General features: G+C 46.6%; 1 protein-coding gene across 3 annotated transcripts in view; it reads right to left on the bottom strand.

Annotated features, from left to right (window-relative positions):
* Positions 1 to 4,348: 4,348 nt before the first annotated feature.
* Positions 4,349 to 15,559, bottom strand: part of SCML4 (Scm polycomb group protein like 4) — a 58,813-nt gene continuing 47,602 nt past the window's right edge. For all 3 annotated transcript variants that reach the window (XM_068551223.1, XM_068551225.1, XM_068551226.1), the window contains 2 exons: positions 7,172 to 7,317; positions 4,349 to 4,675 (listed from right to left, as the gene is read on the bottom strand). In XM_068551223.1, the coding sequence (XP_068407324.1) occupies positions 4,550 to 4,675; positions 7,172 to 7,317 (272 nt within the window). In that variant the 3' untranslated portion in view covers positions 4,349 to 4,549. The remainder of the gene's footprint in view (positions 4,676 to 7,171; positions 7,318 to 15,559) is intronic.

Raw genomic sequence — 15,559 nt, 5'->3', positions numbered from 1 at the left:
AGGGGAATTTCCTGCAGCCTAGGAGAGCCAGAGTGAGCGTTCTTCTCAAGTACAGCGATTTGGTGAAGTCCATGTGTGATGATACCACTGTAACCACAGAGGAATTTACCACAGGAAGTGTCCCAGCTGTTGCTTATTAGCATTAGAACAAATTACACAAAGCAAATTGTTAGCAGACATGTTTCCATAATATTTAACTGGTGGCAATAAATAAGAACAATTCTCTTTCAAGTAAATGCTAGATTTCCAAAAATCCAGCTTCCAATTGTCCATGAAGGAATCGTCTTCGATTAGGATAATGGTTGGAGGGAAGGGGACCCTGGAAGCTGAGGCTCCCAGCCCTCTTCCCGGGGCAGCACGGCCGGGAGTCCTGTGAAAGTAGCCACTGGGGTGACATCACGAGATGGGAACAGGGCTGTTTGTACCTCTAGACGGCGGACCATCTGCTGGGCTCACCGCTGGGCTTCTCAGCACGGTCATCTCATGCCGCGGGGAACATGGCACGTGGCAAGACCACAGTAGAGATGGGCAGCTACCTAGTTCTTGGAATGAGTTTGTAACAAAAAATAAACCATGCCCACGGACAGGTGTTCATCCCTCTCCTTAACAAAATATTGCAGTTTTGAAAAATCATCTCCTCCTTCCCAATTGCCTGTCTTGTTATCTGAGGTTTAAGGGAAAAAAACGTGAGTCCCATCTCCTCCTCCTCCTCTTAAGCCCATTGGAGAAGAGTTGAAAAAGCACCGGATCAGAGCAAATGTCACACAGCACTCACCTCCCGCTCACGCGTATGGAAACCTGGCTAGTTCTTTAGAAAGAAAGCAGAGTATCTCCATCTTTCAGGACCTTCTGACAATGACTAAATTCAAGTCCCTGGTCACTTCTGGGCACTTCCAATCATCTTCAGAGCTATGACAAAATTCTCCTAAAACAATCTCAGAAAGTAATAAAAAACATACTTTTAATTTAAAAAAAATAAGAAATCTTCCATACAGCACATAAATACAAAAATAGGTTATTGTAGCTTAAAGGGTTGGGCTTGTTAGAAGAGGTGCTCTCTTATCGTCTTCCTAGGACAGTTATTTTTGTCTTCCCTTCTTTACTGTTTCCTTCTCATGCAGTATTCCTCCCCAGTGTATTTTAATATCCTATTTGGTTTTCCTGAGGAGCTCCCCACTCCTTTCTCCTGCTGTAAAGGAAAATACGAGGCAGCCCTGCTGAAGGGAAATGATGGAAGCACGGTATAGCTCCGGTGGGCACTAAACCAGCCCACTGGGCTCCCTGGCGAGGCCTGTCCCCTTAGTGACACGGAGCAGAGCCTGGGCTGCCTTGGTGAGTCCAGTTAGCACCTGACCTGGGCAGGCCCAGAACCCCAGCACTGTCCCCCAGCTGCCTCCAGGGCGCACCCTGCTGGTGTTAGAGGGGATACTTCGCAGTAACAGCCTAGAGAGGGTTCTGCCTCAGTGCTACAAAGCTGGGAAGGCATTTGAAACCAAGCAAATGCAAAAGCTGATACACTCCCACCCACTACAGTGTCAGGAAACACACACACACACACACACACACACACACGCACGCACACACACAGACGAAATGCACTTCTTTTACCTGAAGTCTTCACAAAGGGAATAATGTGCCTCATAAAATATTTTAAATGCCTTAGGCAATAGAACTGTCTCTAGATTATTTTTTAAAAGTGTTTAACAGACAAGTGTAATTGGAAATGTTTGGAACATGAACACACACACACACACACACACTAATTTGAAATTATGCAAAACTATATCATTGTTTACCACAACCTGGAGCAAATCTACTGCCATGGAATAACAAGTAACACATCTGTACAAGTTCAAGGGCCGCCAAATAAGCTCCCATTCAGATGAGAATGACACACGTTGCATGACTCTGTAAGGTCCGTTTAGAGGAGATGGCCTGGCATGTTTTACATTTGCTAAGCTATTTAGCTGCCTGGTTTGACAAGATTTTTGAAAGGGGTGAAAATTAATTTAATTGCAGTATTGCAACAATAATTTGGTCGGCTAACTGCATTTCAGTGCAAAAACAGGCAAGGAAGAATTTCCTCCTTAGGTTATTCTCTGATGTGGCAGCATTCATTTCAAGAGTAATGAGATTTTTAAAAAGTCAAACCTTAAATATCATGGTTTCAGCAATCTGTCCTGCTTAAAGTTTAATGCAAAATGAGATAGCATCTCTGTGAGGGCAGTTCCACATGAACGTGGACCCAGTTTTCTCCTAGACTTGAGATGGGAAAATCTGTCTCCCCTGAAAACTACTCCCAGTATCTCCTTGACATTGTTTGCAGATGATTTTGATTTGGCGGCACCAATGTTGATGTGTTTGTACTGAGGGAGGCACTACTAAGAACGGTAGAAAGTTTTGAAAATCTCTATATGAGGTATATGTGGATGCAAGAGGCACCACAAGTTTCAGAGGATTGAGCAAAAATGGTGGAGTGAGAAACATAGGCTGTCGTGGGATTTTCCGGATCTCACTGTTTTCACACTGGCCATTCTGAATATATACACTATCCATGGTTTTTTGAGGGCAACTATCTAACTCCAGATCAGCAGTGAGCACTTCACGATTTACAAACTTTGAGGGACAGAGTCAATTTATTGTTTCAAAATCTTGAAGACGCTGTCCCAAGGCCTGATTCAGGGTAGTTTTGTCAGGTGCCGGGACCAACCGACATTCAGCTCTTCCACAGCCTGATAAGCTCAGTTCCATGGACAGTTTTCGGACACTCTGCTCTATCCCTTTTCTGTCACGCTTTAAGTCCGCCACCATTTGCGTGTCTAAAAAGGATTTTGCTCTGATGTTCTTTCTCAAATATCACTCATCAAAGTGGGTCTCAGAGCATGGCATGGAATGTTTCTTAAGATCCTCATCCACGTTCTAACTGATTTATAGAGGATCAATATACAAATCTACCCAGGGCTGCCCTCAAGTTTGTACAGGTCTTGTCCTGCACAAGGTCACCTGGTGGAGGGGTGAGAAGGCTGCAATCCCACCCTGCTCCACTCACTGGCCAAGACGCCCGTCCAGGCTGCATCCCGAGGATGGTGTGCCTTTTCTGGTTTGCATTTGGGCCAAGGGAGGCCCTGAGTGGCCCTTGATCTTCCCCCTCCCAGAGATCACAAAGTCTAGTATTCATCTCCTCCCCTACAACACTTCGGATGTTTTTTAAGGAAGAGGACATGCCCAAGGCAAAGGCGAAATCATTTTGAAGATATGTTTCCCATTCAGTGAGAGAGGAAGGAAAAAAGAGACAGGGAGAGAGAGCAAGGAAAAGGATAAAAAGAAGAATGGAGACAAGGCTGCCCTTCTGCCTAGTAAATTGTGGATTCATTGTCCGTCCCTGGACACAGCTGCAAAAGGGTAGAAATCAATTTTTTTCTATTACTCCACGGTGAGAAAGGAAAACCTATTTGTAAATTGAATTAAACCCAATAATAGCATGGCTGTGTACATGCTATTATTATTAAAATTAGCCACACATACAACTATATAATCCCACAATGTAACTAGAAATCAACACTCTCCCATTTCAAAGCTTAGTAGAGACATCTTTCTTCTTTTTAAAAGAAACACCATGGCTAAATGTCACTAAGCTCTCCGGCATGCCAATACATCGACACCTCAGTAAGGACTCTGGAAGGGAAGGAACTCCAAAGCCCCATCTGGGAAGAACGTGCTTCCAAATTCTTGACTTTGCTGCTGGTGCACCTCAGTCAGTCAGTAATGATTGGATATGAACTAGAACCTTCTAGAAGACGGTTTCTTCCCACGTTGCAATCTGTGGTGCTGACTGTGGAATAAATTCCCTGTGTCTGTGTAGGCTAGGTCTTGTTCACAGAAACCCTAATCCATCCACTGGGTACTGAATATCAGGCTGCTGAAGTGAGGGTCCCGAAAATACATTAGCAGTCTGCCCTCTAGTGGGGCAAGACAGTACTTCAGATAACTAGGAATAGAAAAGATTTTTTTTCCTTCTCTTTCAGAGAGCAAAAGAATTCAAGTTTTCCAGATAGTGCAAGGTGAGGCATTTATCCTCAGAAGACAGCTTCCAGAGCTGAATTAAGCAAGGCTCACAATGACAGGGTCCCCAAGTCAGAGCTAAAGACAGGTAGTGCTGCGGTGGGCGTCCCCGCAGAGCCTGCAGGGACAAAGGTTCTTCTCACATCCTTGGACGTCTCCAGTGCCCTCCTTGGGTGATAGCATTCAGTTCCCCACACTCTCATTATAAAAACAGCACCCACCCTAAGAGCAACCAACCTACCAGAAATGTTAAAAGTAACAGGCTTCTTTGTAATTTTTTGGCAAATCATTAACACAGAAGAACCTTTCAAAAGGGCCATGTTGAATTTTTTAAAAGGTCAAGATGCATGAGTTTTATAAAAAGACCAAGTCTTTGTGGCTGTTCTTTTTCAGGAGAGAATCTTTGTGATGGTGGCAAATGTTGGTAAGGCAGAAGATGATCTGGAGATCTGTTGTCTGGATTTTTGCTTCTGTCTTTTAAATACCTTCAGAACTTGGCTTGCTTCAGTTTATCAATATGGTAGCAGAGTTTCAGTGCAGGTCCCAGCTTTAGGCCCAAGTATTTCATGATCATGTCACTCTTCAGCAACAGGAGGGCATTGCCATCAATCTCCTGGTGGAACAGAATCAGAAAAAAGAATACCCAGAAAGTAGTCAAAGTAATCAAATAGTGGCCACAGTTAGAGTATGGTCAGGGAATAAAGTAAGGGAATATGGATTTACTTAGATGCATATTCTCTTAGTCCCAAGGCAAGACCTTAAGAAAATAAATGAAAGCCTACAAATACTATGTGCTCCTCTTCCTATATTCTCCCTGGGGTCATTTGATACACTGGATCTTTCATATTCCTGCTCTCTCCTGATTGAAGGAATCTAACATAATCCCAGCCATACTCCCAATATCCCACATATGTTTATCTCTTCATCCAATCTAGGGCTAAACAAGAAAGAAGTGTTCAATGGACTGACTGTGCCCCCCCTACCCCCTCCCCAAAATCATATGCTGAAATCCTAACCTCCAAGTGGTGGTATTTGGAGGTGAGACTTTGGGAAGTAATTAGGTCATGAGGGTGGAGCCCTCGTGAATGGGATTAGTGTCCTCATGCAATGGGAAGATGGCAGTCCGAAACCTGGAAGAAGGGTCTCACCAAAAGCAGACCTTGATGGCAACCTGATCTTGGACTTCCAGCATCCAGAACTGAGAAATAAATCGCTGTTGTTCATAAGCCAGCCAGTCTGTGGTAGTTACAGCAGCCTGGACTGACTAAGGCAAAGTATCGTCCCATTAGACCCTGAAACTAGTAGTTACCTTTCCATCCCAGGTGCTGGTATAAGGCCCTGACTTCCATCCATCATCCTAATCTCTGGTTTTTTTTCGTGGGACACTCGCCTGCCTTTAGCTGATTACCAAATTGCTAATAACACTCTATAAGGGATTTCAGGTGTTTTTTGGCCCTGTCAATAATACTAGGTGGCATACAACTAAATAATGCATCTGCTTCATCTGAGGGTTTAGCACAAATCATTACTAAGGGAATGCCAATCCTCTGAGGTCCCGATATTGCTCCCATTTGTCTCTGAAAATGGTAACCCTCCAGACTGCATGTTGAATTCACGAACTTAGTAAGGCTGGGTTTCCTCCTTCACCTATAGTGCTATTTTCAGATTACTAGAGACAAAGGGTAGAGATTTTGGGTGCTCAGGTGGGGAGAAGAGGCACAGTACAGGACTCATATAGCAGCCCCTCTCATTCCTCTATCCAGCCAGCCACTCAGCCAGCACTGAGGAAGCACCTACTCTGCGTCACTCAGAGCTCACCTGTGGGGCCTCCCAGGGGCCTCAGTGCCGAATGTTCTCTCTTTCCCCCACCTCCTAGACGTCCACTGCCTCCTGTCATGCTGGAAGGAAGCCAGAGTCCTTCCACCCAGATCTGTCTAAACATAAACCCTCTGCGGTCCTTGCTCTCAAGGCCCCACTTTTAGCTGAGGTCAAATATATCCTTAATAAAATATGAGTGTTGGATTAGATGATGATCCTCCTCAGGTCTGAGTGTATGATTTCTATGATCTTCAGTTCAAATAAAATGAAAGACAGGGAGGAAAAAAATAATGATAACTCTGGTAGACAGAAGAATGCTCCCTCTCCTCCCCACAAGATGTCTACGTCTTAATCCCTGAAACCTGTGAATATGTTAGGTTACCTGGCAAAGGGGAATTAAGGCTGCAGATGGAATTAAGGCTCCTAATCAGCTGCCTTTAAAATAGGAAGCGTATCCTGGATTATTGGGGAGGGAGGAGACTGCAATCACAGGGCCCTTCGAAGTGGAAGAAGAAATCAGAAGAAAAAATCAAAGAGTTGGCAGCCTGGGAAGGACTCAGCTTGATTTGTTGGCTCTGAGGATGAGGATAGCGAGGTAGGAGCCAAGAATGAGGGTGGATCTCAATGCTGAAAAGGCAAGGAAATGAATTCTCCCTAGAGCATCCAGAAAGAATGTCAGCCCCACCGACACCTTGGTCTTAGCCCTGTGAGACCCCTGTCAGACTCCTGACCCACTGAACTGTAAGATAATAAACTTGTGTGGTTTTAAGCTACTACGTTTGTGGTAACGGGTTATAGCAACAATCGATAACTGACATAGTAAGCTTGGCAGGTAAAGTACTAATTCTTACCTTTTTTAAAAAAATTACCATCTTTATATATTTTAGAATCTCCTAAATAATTATGCAAATATGTAGATGGCCTGCTAACCAAAGGCCATCTACGAGCCAGGCGCTGTGCCAAACACTTTATGTGCATTTTCTCATTTAATCCTCAAAGCAGCTTAGGAATAGGCACTGTCTGCTGGCATATTGTAGGTGTGCTATAAATGTTTGTTTATGCACAGACAGATGGATGCACAGACAGACGGATGGATGGGCAGGAAAACAGGCACTCCTGATAAAGGCCAAAGTGAGGGAACGGATGGGACAAACAAAACTAGGTGGTTGTTCCGCTCTGAGAACCCTGTGGTTCCATCTGGTCTCCCTTGAGTGGTGCCCTGGGGCATAGTGCAGAGCCCCCCGCAGCCCCGCAGCTCCCTGACCGCCCCCAGGCCCGCCACCGCGCATACATGCTTCCGGAAGAGCTCCACGTGGGGCCCCAGAGCCTGCGGGTCTGCGTCTTTCACGAACCAGACCACATCCTCCACGGACCAGGTAGAGGGGTTCCTGCTCCTTGGCCGCCGGGTGTCCTGCCTGTCCGGAGAAGGGCTTGAGGCTGCAAGGTAGAGCACAGAGAGGGAGGCCGTGAGACAGCGGGCCTTGGGCCTTGGCACCTACCTGGTGCCGCCTGTCCCCACCTGGCCCCCGAGTCCAAGGTGACGGCCCGAGTGACCTCCTGCGACAGACAAAGGCCAGGAGTGCCTGCTCTTGGCAGGAGCCTGGAGCACCGGAGGCCACTCCTAAGGGCAGCAGCCTCCCCCTCCGTACAGAGGTTCTCTGCTCTCCCAGGGAATAGAGCATTGGAAAATGGATCTCCTGCAGCAGGTTGAAATGCTGACCCATGTTAGAGTTTTAAAGACCCCCACCCCCACCCCGATCAGTCCTGTCTCAGTGGGCCCCGGGCCTGCTGTAACCAGGTTCCATGAAGCTCCAGATAGACCTCTGTAGTGCTGTGAGGCCAAAACGACTTCAGGTCCTTTCCGCCTCCACTGGTGTCACCCTGAGACAAGAAGGACGCGGCAGAATGGAGGGGCATTTTGCGCTTGTCCTGGGTCTCTGGTGCCACAGTCTCAGAAGCCCTGTCTGTGAGAGGTCCATGCCCTGCTCCGCATGTGCAGAAAGAAGACTCACCGCCTACACTGAGCGCCTCGCCAGCCCTCGGGTCTGTCAGAGCACTCACTCCAACCTCCCACTAGACTAGGGATTCCTTGACAACAGGAGCCTAATCCTGTGCCTGGCCCACAGCTGGTCAGTGATTGTGGCATGAGTTGCATTGCTGCATAAATGCTCTTCCCACATGGCAGATTAAAAGGTGCAGGACGTATGAAGGAGGAGAGAGTAGTGAATCAATATTTAGGCAATATTTAGGGGGTGACTTGTTTTGTATGTCCCAAACGAATTCATCCTCTTTCCCTAGAACCAGCATCCCCTCCTATCTCTCATGTTTCTGAAACCTCAGTGATATCTCTACCTCCTGTCCCTTATTTGCTCCCCACATTTAATTATTCTGAAGCTCTTAGAAGGGTGTCTCTCACACTGGTCTCCTGTCTTCCATCCCTGCTGCCCCAATCCAGGAACTTCTCACCTGACCCTCTACAAAGGTTTTCTAGCAGATGTCCTCACCTCACGCTTTATTCCTTCTAGAGCAAAACTGTCACGGCCTCACACTCTCCCTAGTGCCCCTTGTGGATGCCCCTCGCCCGTGCACCAAGTCCGTACTCCAGCACAAGGTCAAGGGCTCTCTTTGGTCTCAATAACATCTTTCCTGCCTGGATAGAGAGGAAGAGCTTTGGTGCCAGAGAAACCTAGGGACAAATCCTGGAGCTGCCCGTCGTTAGCTGTAAAATGGCAATGCTCTCCACCTGAAAGGGCAGGTGTGAGGATGGAAATGGGATTGGGGCTGGCCTTATGGCTGACCTGCATCAGGTGGTCCACAGAGGGAAGGAGGCACCCTGCCCGCCTCCCTGCCCGTCTGCACACCCCCATCTGGGCATACTGGTTCTGACCGAATGTTCCTCCAGCTTCCAGTCTCCACCTTAGCTAGTGCTTTTGCTTCTCTCTAGAAGGTGTTTACCTTCCCTCCTTTCCAAAGAAGCTCTACCAGCCATCAAAGCCCAGGTAGACCCCTTCACAGGCAGCATTTCCATGTCCTGCCATCTGGATGTCATCTTCCTCTACCTTTAACTCCCAAATCTTTGTTTGTTCTTTTCTTAAAGATGCTTTCCACATCTGCCTTGTATTACCATTATGCATGTGCTTGCCTGTAACCTCCAGTTAGTTTTAATTTCTTGAGGATGATCTTTTTCATCTTCCCCCTATTCATCCACGGACATCTACTGAGCGTCTCTTCTGTACCAGGTCCTGGGCAAAGTGTTTGGTGAAAAATGGGATCCTCTCATTACAGAGTTTATAATCATTGACTCTCCACAGCTCCATGCAAATATATTTGTAATATGGGTTCAATGAATGTAAAATGAATCAATATACTTCATAGAAACAGTATAAGTAACTTACACAAAAGCTTTGTGCGAGTAATCCTTAATCCTATTTTCAGGCTCTGAACAATGAAGCAGCTTCCCTACAGAATAATTCTAAGTTAGAAGTTGAGAAGCCTTCACTTCCATTTCCCTTCTTTAATCTCAAGGTGCAGTGGTTTTTCTGCTGTCTCGTTTTTTCCTCCTCTTTTCAATGTACTTGAGAAGTGCACAGTTCTCCAGTAGTGCTGAGAAAAGTACAGCATCACATTTGAAGTCTGTCCTAAATACATAATAGTTTGGTTGCGAATTGGATTTACTTTGAGATTTTCCCTGCCTTTTCCTTGTTGGACCTGGAGGGGTCCCCTAAGGTGATTTGGCACGGGCTCGGTCGGTGCATTTTGGCGGGAAACTGTTAATACACCCTAGGGCCATCTGAATGCTGACGCATGCTTATTAGACATGATTTCACTGCATTTAAAGACATCTGCACTCAACATGGGGAAGAGGAACCACGGAAATCGCATTTGCCTTTCGAGCCTGCCCCATCGGAGCGTCGGCGATAATCAGGGTGATAATAGATGCTCTGATTACAAAGGCGGGAAGTCTTCAGTGCCAAGAATGATTTTAGAGTGATCAGAGCGGAGGTCAAATCTAATTTCCTGTGTTTGACAGGAAGGAAAACCACCAGACCGACTCACAACATCATCCATGGGAGCCTAAGGTCCTTTGAGCAAGGCCAGGGAAATACTTTCCCCGTGAGCCACAGCCATGGAGTTGAGCAAGGTGGTCTGGCTTGTCTTTATGGGGAGGCTCTCCAGGTGATGAATGTGGAGGGGGAGTGGCTCCGCTCCTGGCACCTGGTACTAGCTGTGGGCATTTTCACTTTTGCTCTCTGAGGTGCCTCACAGTCATACAAGACGGCAGCGGGAAGCTGTCACACCTCGGGACCTGCTCAGGATCCAAAGCACATGAACTAGCTCTAAGAGGAAGAGAGGGAACTTTCTAGCAGGTTTGAAGAGGCTTTGCAATGGCCTGTGCTCACACAAAGATAATAAGCACGCTAGCCCTTCCAGCTGCTGCGAAGATGTCAGGAAGACAGATGGGTCTGGCCTGACATAGCCAGGCCAGGCAGATGTGACTGGACAGCAGTCAGACATGATAGAGGTGAAAATACCTTGCTCCTAAAGGAAGAGAGTATGCAAAGAGCTTGCCAACCGCCTTTACGGGAGGTGGCATTCTCCAGCACCGAGAACTTCATACGTGGTCAGGTCTATTCCCTGGGCGATGCGGGAGACGTGTGTATAGTAAAACCCAGCTGTGCATGGATGTAGAATGAAGGATGGTGGTGGCTGTTTCTAACGCTGAACTCACATCCACCAGGAATAGACTGACTGTGAATCTGTCTAAAGCAACCCCGGATATCTTCACAGCCCCGGTACTCATGCTGCTGCCTGTGAGTCGCTCTCTGTCTCACACAGACCCACAAGCACATGCATAATTTCCTTTTGTTCATTCATAATTCAGAGGAAACTCTTTAGCTAACAATAGAGTCATGTGGAGGAATGGAAGGAACAATGAGCTGGGAGTCAGAAACCCCTACCACCCACCCTCTGTGCAAGCGTCTCTGTGCTTCTTTGGTGTGAAATAAGGAGTTGGGAAGGATCTCCAAGGTCCCTTCACACCACAGGCTGTCCCGGGCAACACGAGGGAGCTACTTTCTCACACATCTGAAGCCTCATCAGTGTGTCTGTGTGCAAAGCACAGTGAATGCAGAGCCAATGGCCAGGTTTTGAGCCCCTTCCCGGACCTGATCATTCTGTTCTCAATGAGCCTCCGTTTCTTCATCTTGTTTCTCAAAAGTATTGTAGGAGTCAGGTGACTTTGGGCTTTGGGCTGGAGCCTGACAAGAAGCATCTTGAAGGGAAGCCCATCCGTCTCCAAAAGGGGGCCCTCAGAATCATTTGTTACATTCGTTAACGTTTGCCTCTCTGGAATTGGACGCTGTCAGCGAGCAGGGCCCACATCTGTCTTGCTCACAGCTCCATCCTCGGACCTCAGAAGAGGTCCTGGCATATTGTGCTCCATAAGTATCTGCTGGCCAGGACTGACCAACATCTCTCTGAGTCTTAGTTGCCTCACCTGTCAAACCTCTACCATGTTGTGAGGATTAAATAGGATAATGTGAAGCATTAAATGGTAAGAATTAATCAAAAGATAGCTGCTATTCTTATTATTATATATCATTCCATAATGGCCAATAGATTTGTCTTCCTAAATTCTGTGGTCATCAGCTCACTTCCCTGTTCAGCCATGTCTGGTTTCCACAGAGTAAAGAAAGCCCAGTCTGCTTGACTTGAACCCCAAATTTCCCAGCATGATTTCCCTTGGCATCCCTGCACAAACTCTTCTCTTTCCTTGGAATGAATAAGCCGTGTCGCACCTTCACTCATTCCCCGCCCCCCACGTCAAGCGCTGTCCCCATTCTTCTTTCTCTTGCTGAATTGTTCTCTATCCGTCACCCGAGACCATACCCTACGGAATCAAACTCCAACCCATGGAAAGCATATGAGTGGTAATAACAATGTCAGAGTCACTTCAGTCCTGAAGCTTGGACATACTTGTGGTTGGGAATTCTGCAGCATCTCCTGTTAATGCAAATGTCAGGAAGCTTTTGTTATCTAAAACCTCTTTATAGTTCTTAGTGATTATATTTTGGATGAGAGACAGAGGAGAGCTCTCAGATTTTCACCTGAGTATCAGCAAAAAACAGGGACACGTGTCCTGTGAATACATCCCTTCAGAGTCCACTGACAGAGGTGATGGGCACGATATATCAAGACAGCAGGAGGAAGTACAAACAGTGCTGCAAAAAATTTCCTTGCACATGTCTCTGACGAAGTTTTTATAGGTTATGTTCCTAGAAGTATTATTGGGTCATAGGACATGAACATATTTAATGGAATATATACAGCAATTTGGGGAGCATTAGCACCATCATGATATTGGGTCAATTGATGGGTATAACTTAACTATCGATTTATTCATTTTTATGTCCTTTAATAATATTTTATAATTTTTTAAATAAAAGAGTTGCACATTTCAAAAAAAAAAAAAAAAAAAAAAAAGACAGCAGGAGGCCAGGGTAGGTATTCACATGAGAGAGAGGACTGAGAAGTTTGTCATGTCATCGATACCTACTGTCCTGTGCAGCCTCATGCCATTTTCTGGCTTCTGCGGTTTTAAACCATTTTGATTAGCACCATGGGGGAGAATCCATTTCTAGGTCCCTTCCAGGTTTATGACTTAGGTCAAACCCCCTTAAAGAGATACGGTTTCTTAATACCAACTGATTTCACTTGGGATGCAATTTCAGAGCAATACTGAGCACTTCTTTGGGTGGTGGGAAAACCTCACAGCCCTCCAGAGGGCCTGCAGCCGGCACCTAGACTGGCAGCTAGGTGACAAATGGGTAAGGAGGCCAGGGGTTTTCTCTCCTACTTTAATATACTGCCACTCAATTCAGCATGGTTTATCTCCATGGTTTCCAAATGCGTTTAGCTGTGCAAACTTTGTTCAAACTACACAAACGTAGAACCCCACTCTTCAAGTGTGAAGAGGCCCTGGTTAAAGAGGGCAGTGTTGGAGTATTATCTGCTCCCATCCCCTCTCTCCTATGCCCTAGAACCTCTGAGGGACCCCTTGAAGCCCATTTTGCATGGTTTGAAAATCCCTGGGATAATTCTGAAAGCCAGCTTTGGAGTCAGTTGAAGTCAAATCCTGACTCAACACTTGACTGACCTTCTCTTGATCTTCAATTGCTTTATCTGTAAATTGAATATAATGATACCTACAATAATAATATATACTTGCTATAATAATAAATTATAAGATATAACTTATAATAAGTCATAAATGTTGTGTGGAAAGTGTCTGGCCCACAGTAGGTGCTCAATAAATAGCTATTTAGGATATGCCTCAAACAGGCCCCTTTCCTGGGGCTGCAGAGGATTCAGATATGAGTGAGAGACCTCATGAAGCTGAGAGTCTGGTTCCTACTGTGGGACAGGAGAGAGGAAGTACCAGGGATGAGGAGACAAAGTGCCACAGGAGGAAACAGGAGGGAAGGAATATTTCTAGTCAGCAGTGACTGAAACTGCCAGTTGCCGACCCAATCTTTTTTCCACTTCTGCTTACATCTTCCTGGCCACAGTCAGTGGCTTGCTTGGAGTGGAAGGCAGCAGGCACTGGTGCACTCCATTTCTCTGGTCTCACCCAAGATCCTGAGAGGCAGAAGTCCTGAGCTAGTGGGGCTCTCCTGGGGTGCAACTAGGGCTCTGACAGAGGGGGCTCTCTCAGAGCTTGTTCTGAGCAAGGGTCTGGGCTTCCCTTTGGCTAGATTACTCAGACAGTAGATGAGGACCTAATTCCAGGAGAACAAAGGGCTGAAGCGGAGATGAAAAGGAAGGACAGGAGGGCTGTTGGAACTGGGATGGGAGTTCGTCCCAGGACTCTGTTGGAAGGAGGCAGAAAGAGAAAGGGGGAGGGAGCTAAATACCTGAGACCCCTTTGAAGGGTCCTGGATTCCCCTCATCTGGGCCACCAGATGGGCTGGGTTGGGGCAGACAACTCTTCAGTGACAGATGGAGTGGTAGAAGTTCTCTCCATTCAAATCGTGCCTTCCCCTTACTGCTTGAAATCCTACGCTTAAGACATAGGGTCTAAGATTTCACCAACTTAAATAGGAGAGTAAATATCTCCTTTTTAAAGAATGGCAATACTCTTAGGTTTATGAGTCCATTCAATCAGCCTGGTGTCCTGTGATCACCACCTTGAGCAGATGGGAATTGCATTGAGGAGAAGAGGTTGAGAGAAGGAGACATGTGATGGGCAGAGGGACCCCAGGATGAGGGCTTTGACAAGCAGGGGCAATGTGAGGGCACTGGGCTCCATGGGGGGAGTGGAGTGGGGTAGAGATTGAATGTTTACTGAACGCCTACTATATGTCTGATATTACACTAACTATGGGGGTAAACCTAGGAAATGACTGCTGCCCCTCATTTACTTTATGACGCGGGTTTGTGCCAGATTTTGTTCCCTTCTCTTGTTCTTAGAAATCAGATGCAACAACGTCTCTCCGTTTTGGAAAATGGGCTCTGCCCACTCAAACCTGCCTGGCCGACGGCCCCGTGTGACAACGTTGGGGAGCAGGGCCATCCATGTTTGGCAAGAGCCCCCATGGCTGAGGGAACAGTGCCTTGCCCCTCAAAACTGCCTCCCCTCCTCGGCCCACAGAGGCTCGTCTGTGATGGTGAGGCTCTTTGAGGGGAGAGTGTGGAGGATCTGGGACCATACGCAATAGCTCACCACTGTGGCTGTCAGGGCTACCAGTGGACGAGCCAAGGCTCAGAACAGAAACGCCAGAGAAGTCAGCCAGCCCGCAGGAGGCACCAGAGGGGCAAAATGAAGACTCCCTGACTCCCGGGCCTCTGGCCTCCTTTGTTCAGCAGCTCTCAGGTGTAGAGTTGATGGGCTGTGATCTGTTGAGGGGTGTGTTCACGTGATCTGTGATTGCTGATATTTACTGAGCTCTTACTAACTCTTAGGCCTTGTACTAAATACACATATGAATTTATTTAATCCTCCCAACAAACCTATGAAGTAGGTGCTATTATTATTATTCCAATCTCACAGGTGAGGAAACTGAGGCACAAAGAAGTTCAGACTTGCAAAACGTCACACAGTCAGAAAATGGCAGATCCAGGATTCCAGCCCAGGCCATCGGGCTCCATAGTCCATGTGATTATCCACTATGCTCTATTCATACTCAAATACTGAATTGAAGATGATTTTTTTAATAACATAAATCAAAATGGACATCAAGCTACCCCTAAAATGACAGTACCTTCCTACACTGCATTCCAATAAGCTAACTTTAATGGGTGAGACAGAAGTAGCATCATAACCAGTATTGTGGGGGGCCTTTCCTAGTGGTCCAGTGGGTAAGACTCCGGGCTCCCAATGCAGGGGGCCCGGGTTCGATCCCTGGTTGGGGAAGTAGATCCCACATGCATGCCACAACTAAGAGTTCACATGCCACACCTAAGACCCGGTGCAGCCTAAATAAATAAATAAATGGAAAACCAAAACAAAACAAAAAAACTTACGGGACAAAAAAAAAAATAACCAGCATTGTGGGAATTTTACTTAACTCTGGTCTGCCCATGTATTTGTATCCTGCAAGAGTCACCCACTGTGCAAGAGAAAAGTCTTTAGCAACTTCCGGTTCTTCTTTTTCCGGGCACAGAGCTAGTCTACACCTCT

Source organism: Eschrichtius robustus, chromosome 9 (genome assembly GCF_028021215.1).
Source record: "Eschrichtius robustus isolate mEscRob2 chromosome 9, mEscRob2.pri, whole genome shotgun sequence".
Classification (NCBI taxonomy): Eukaryota; Metazoa; Chordata; class Mammalia; order Artiodactyla; family Eschrichtiidae; genus Eschrichtius; species Eschrichtius robustus.
Note: the sequence above shows the minus strand (reverse complement) of the source record. Positions and strands in the feature narration are given on the sequence as shown.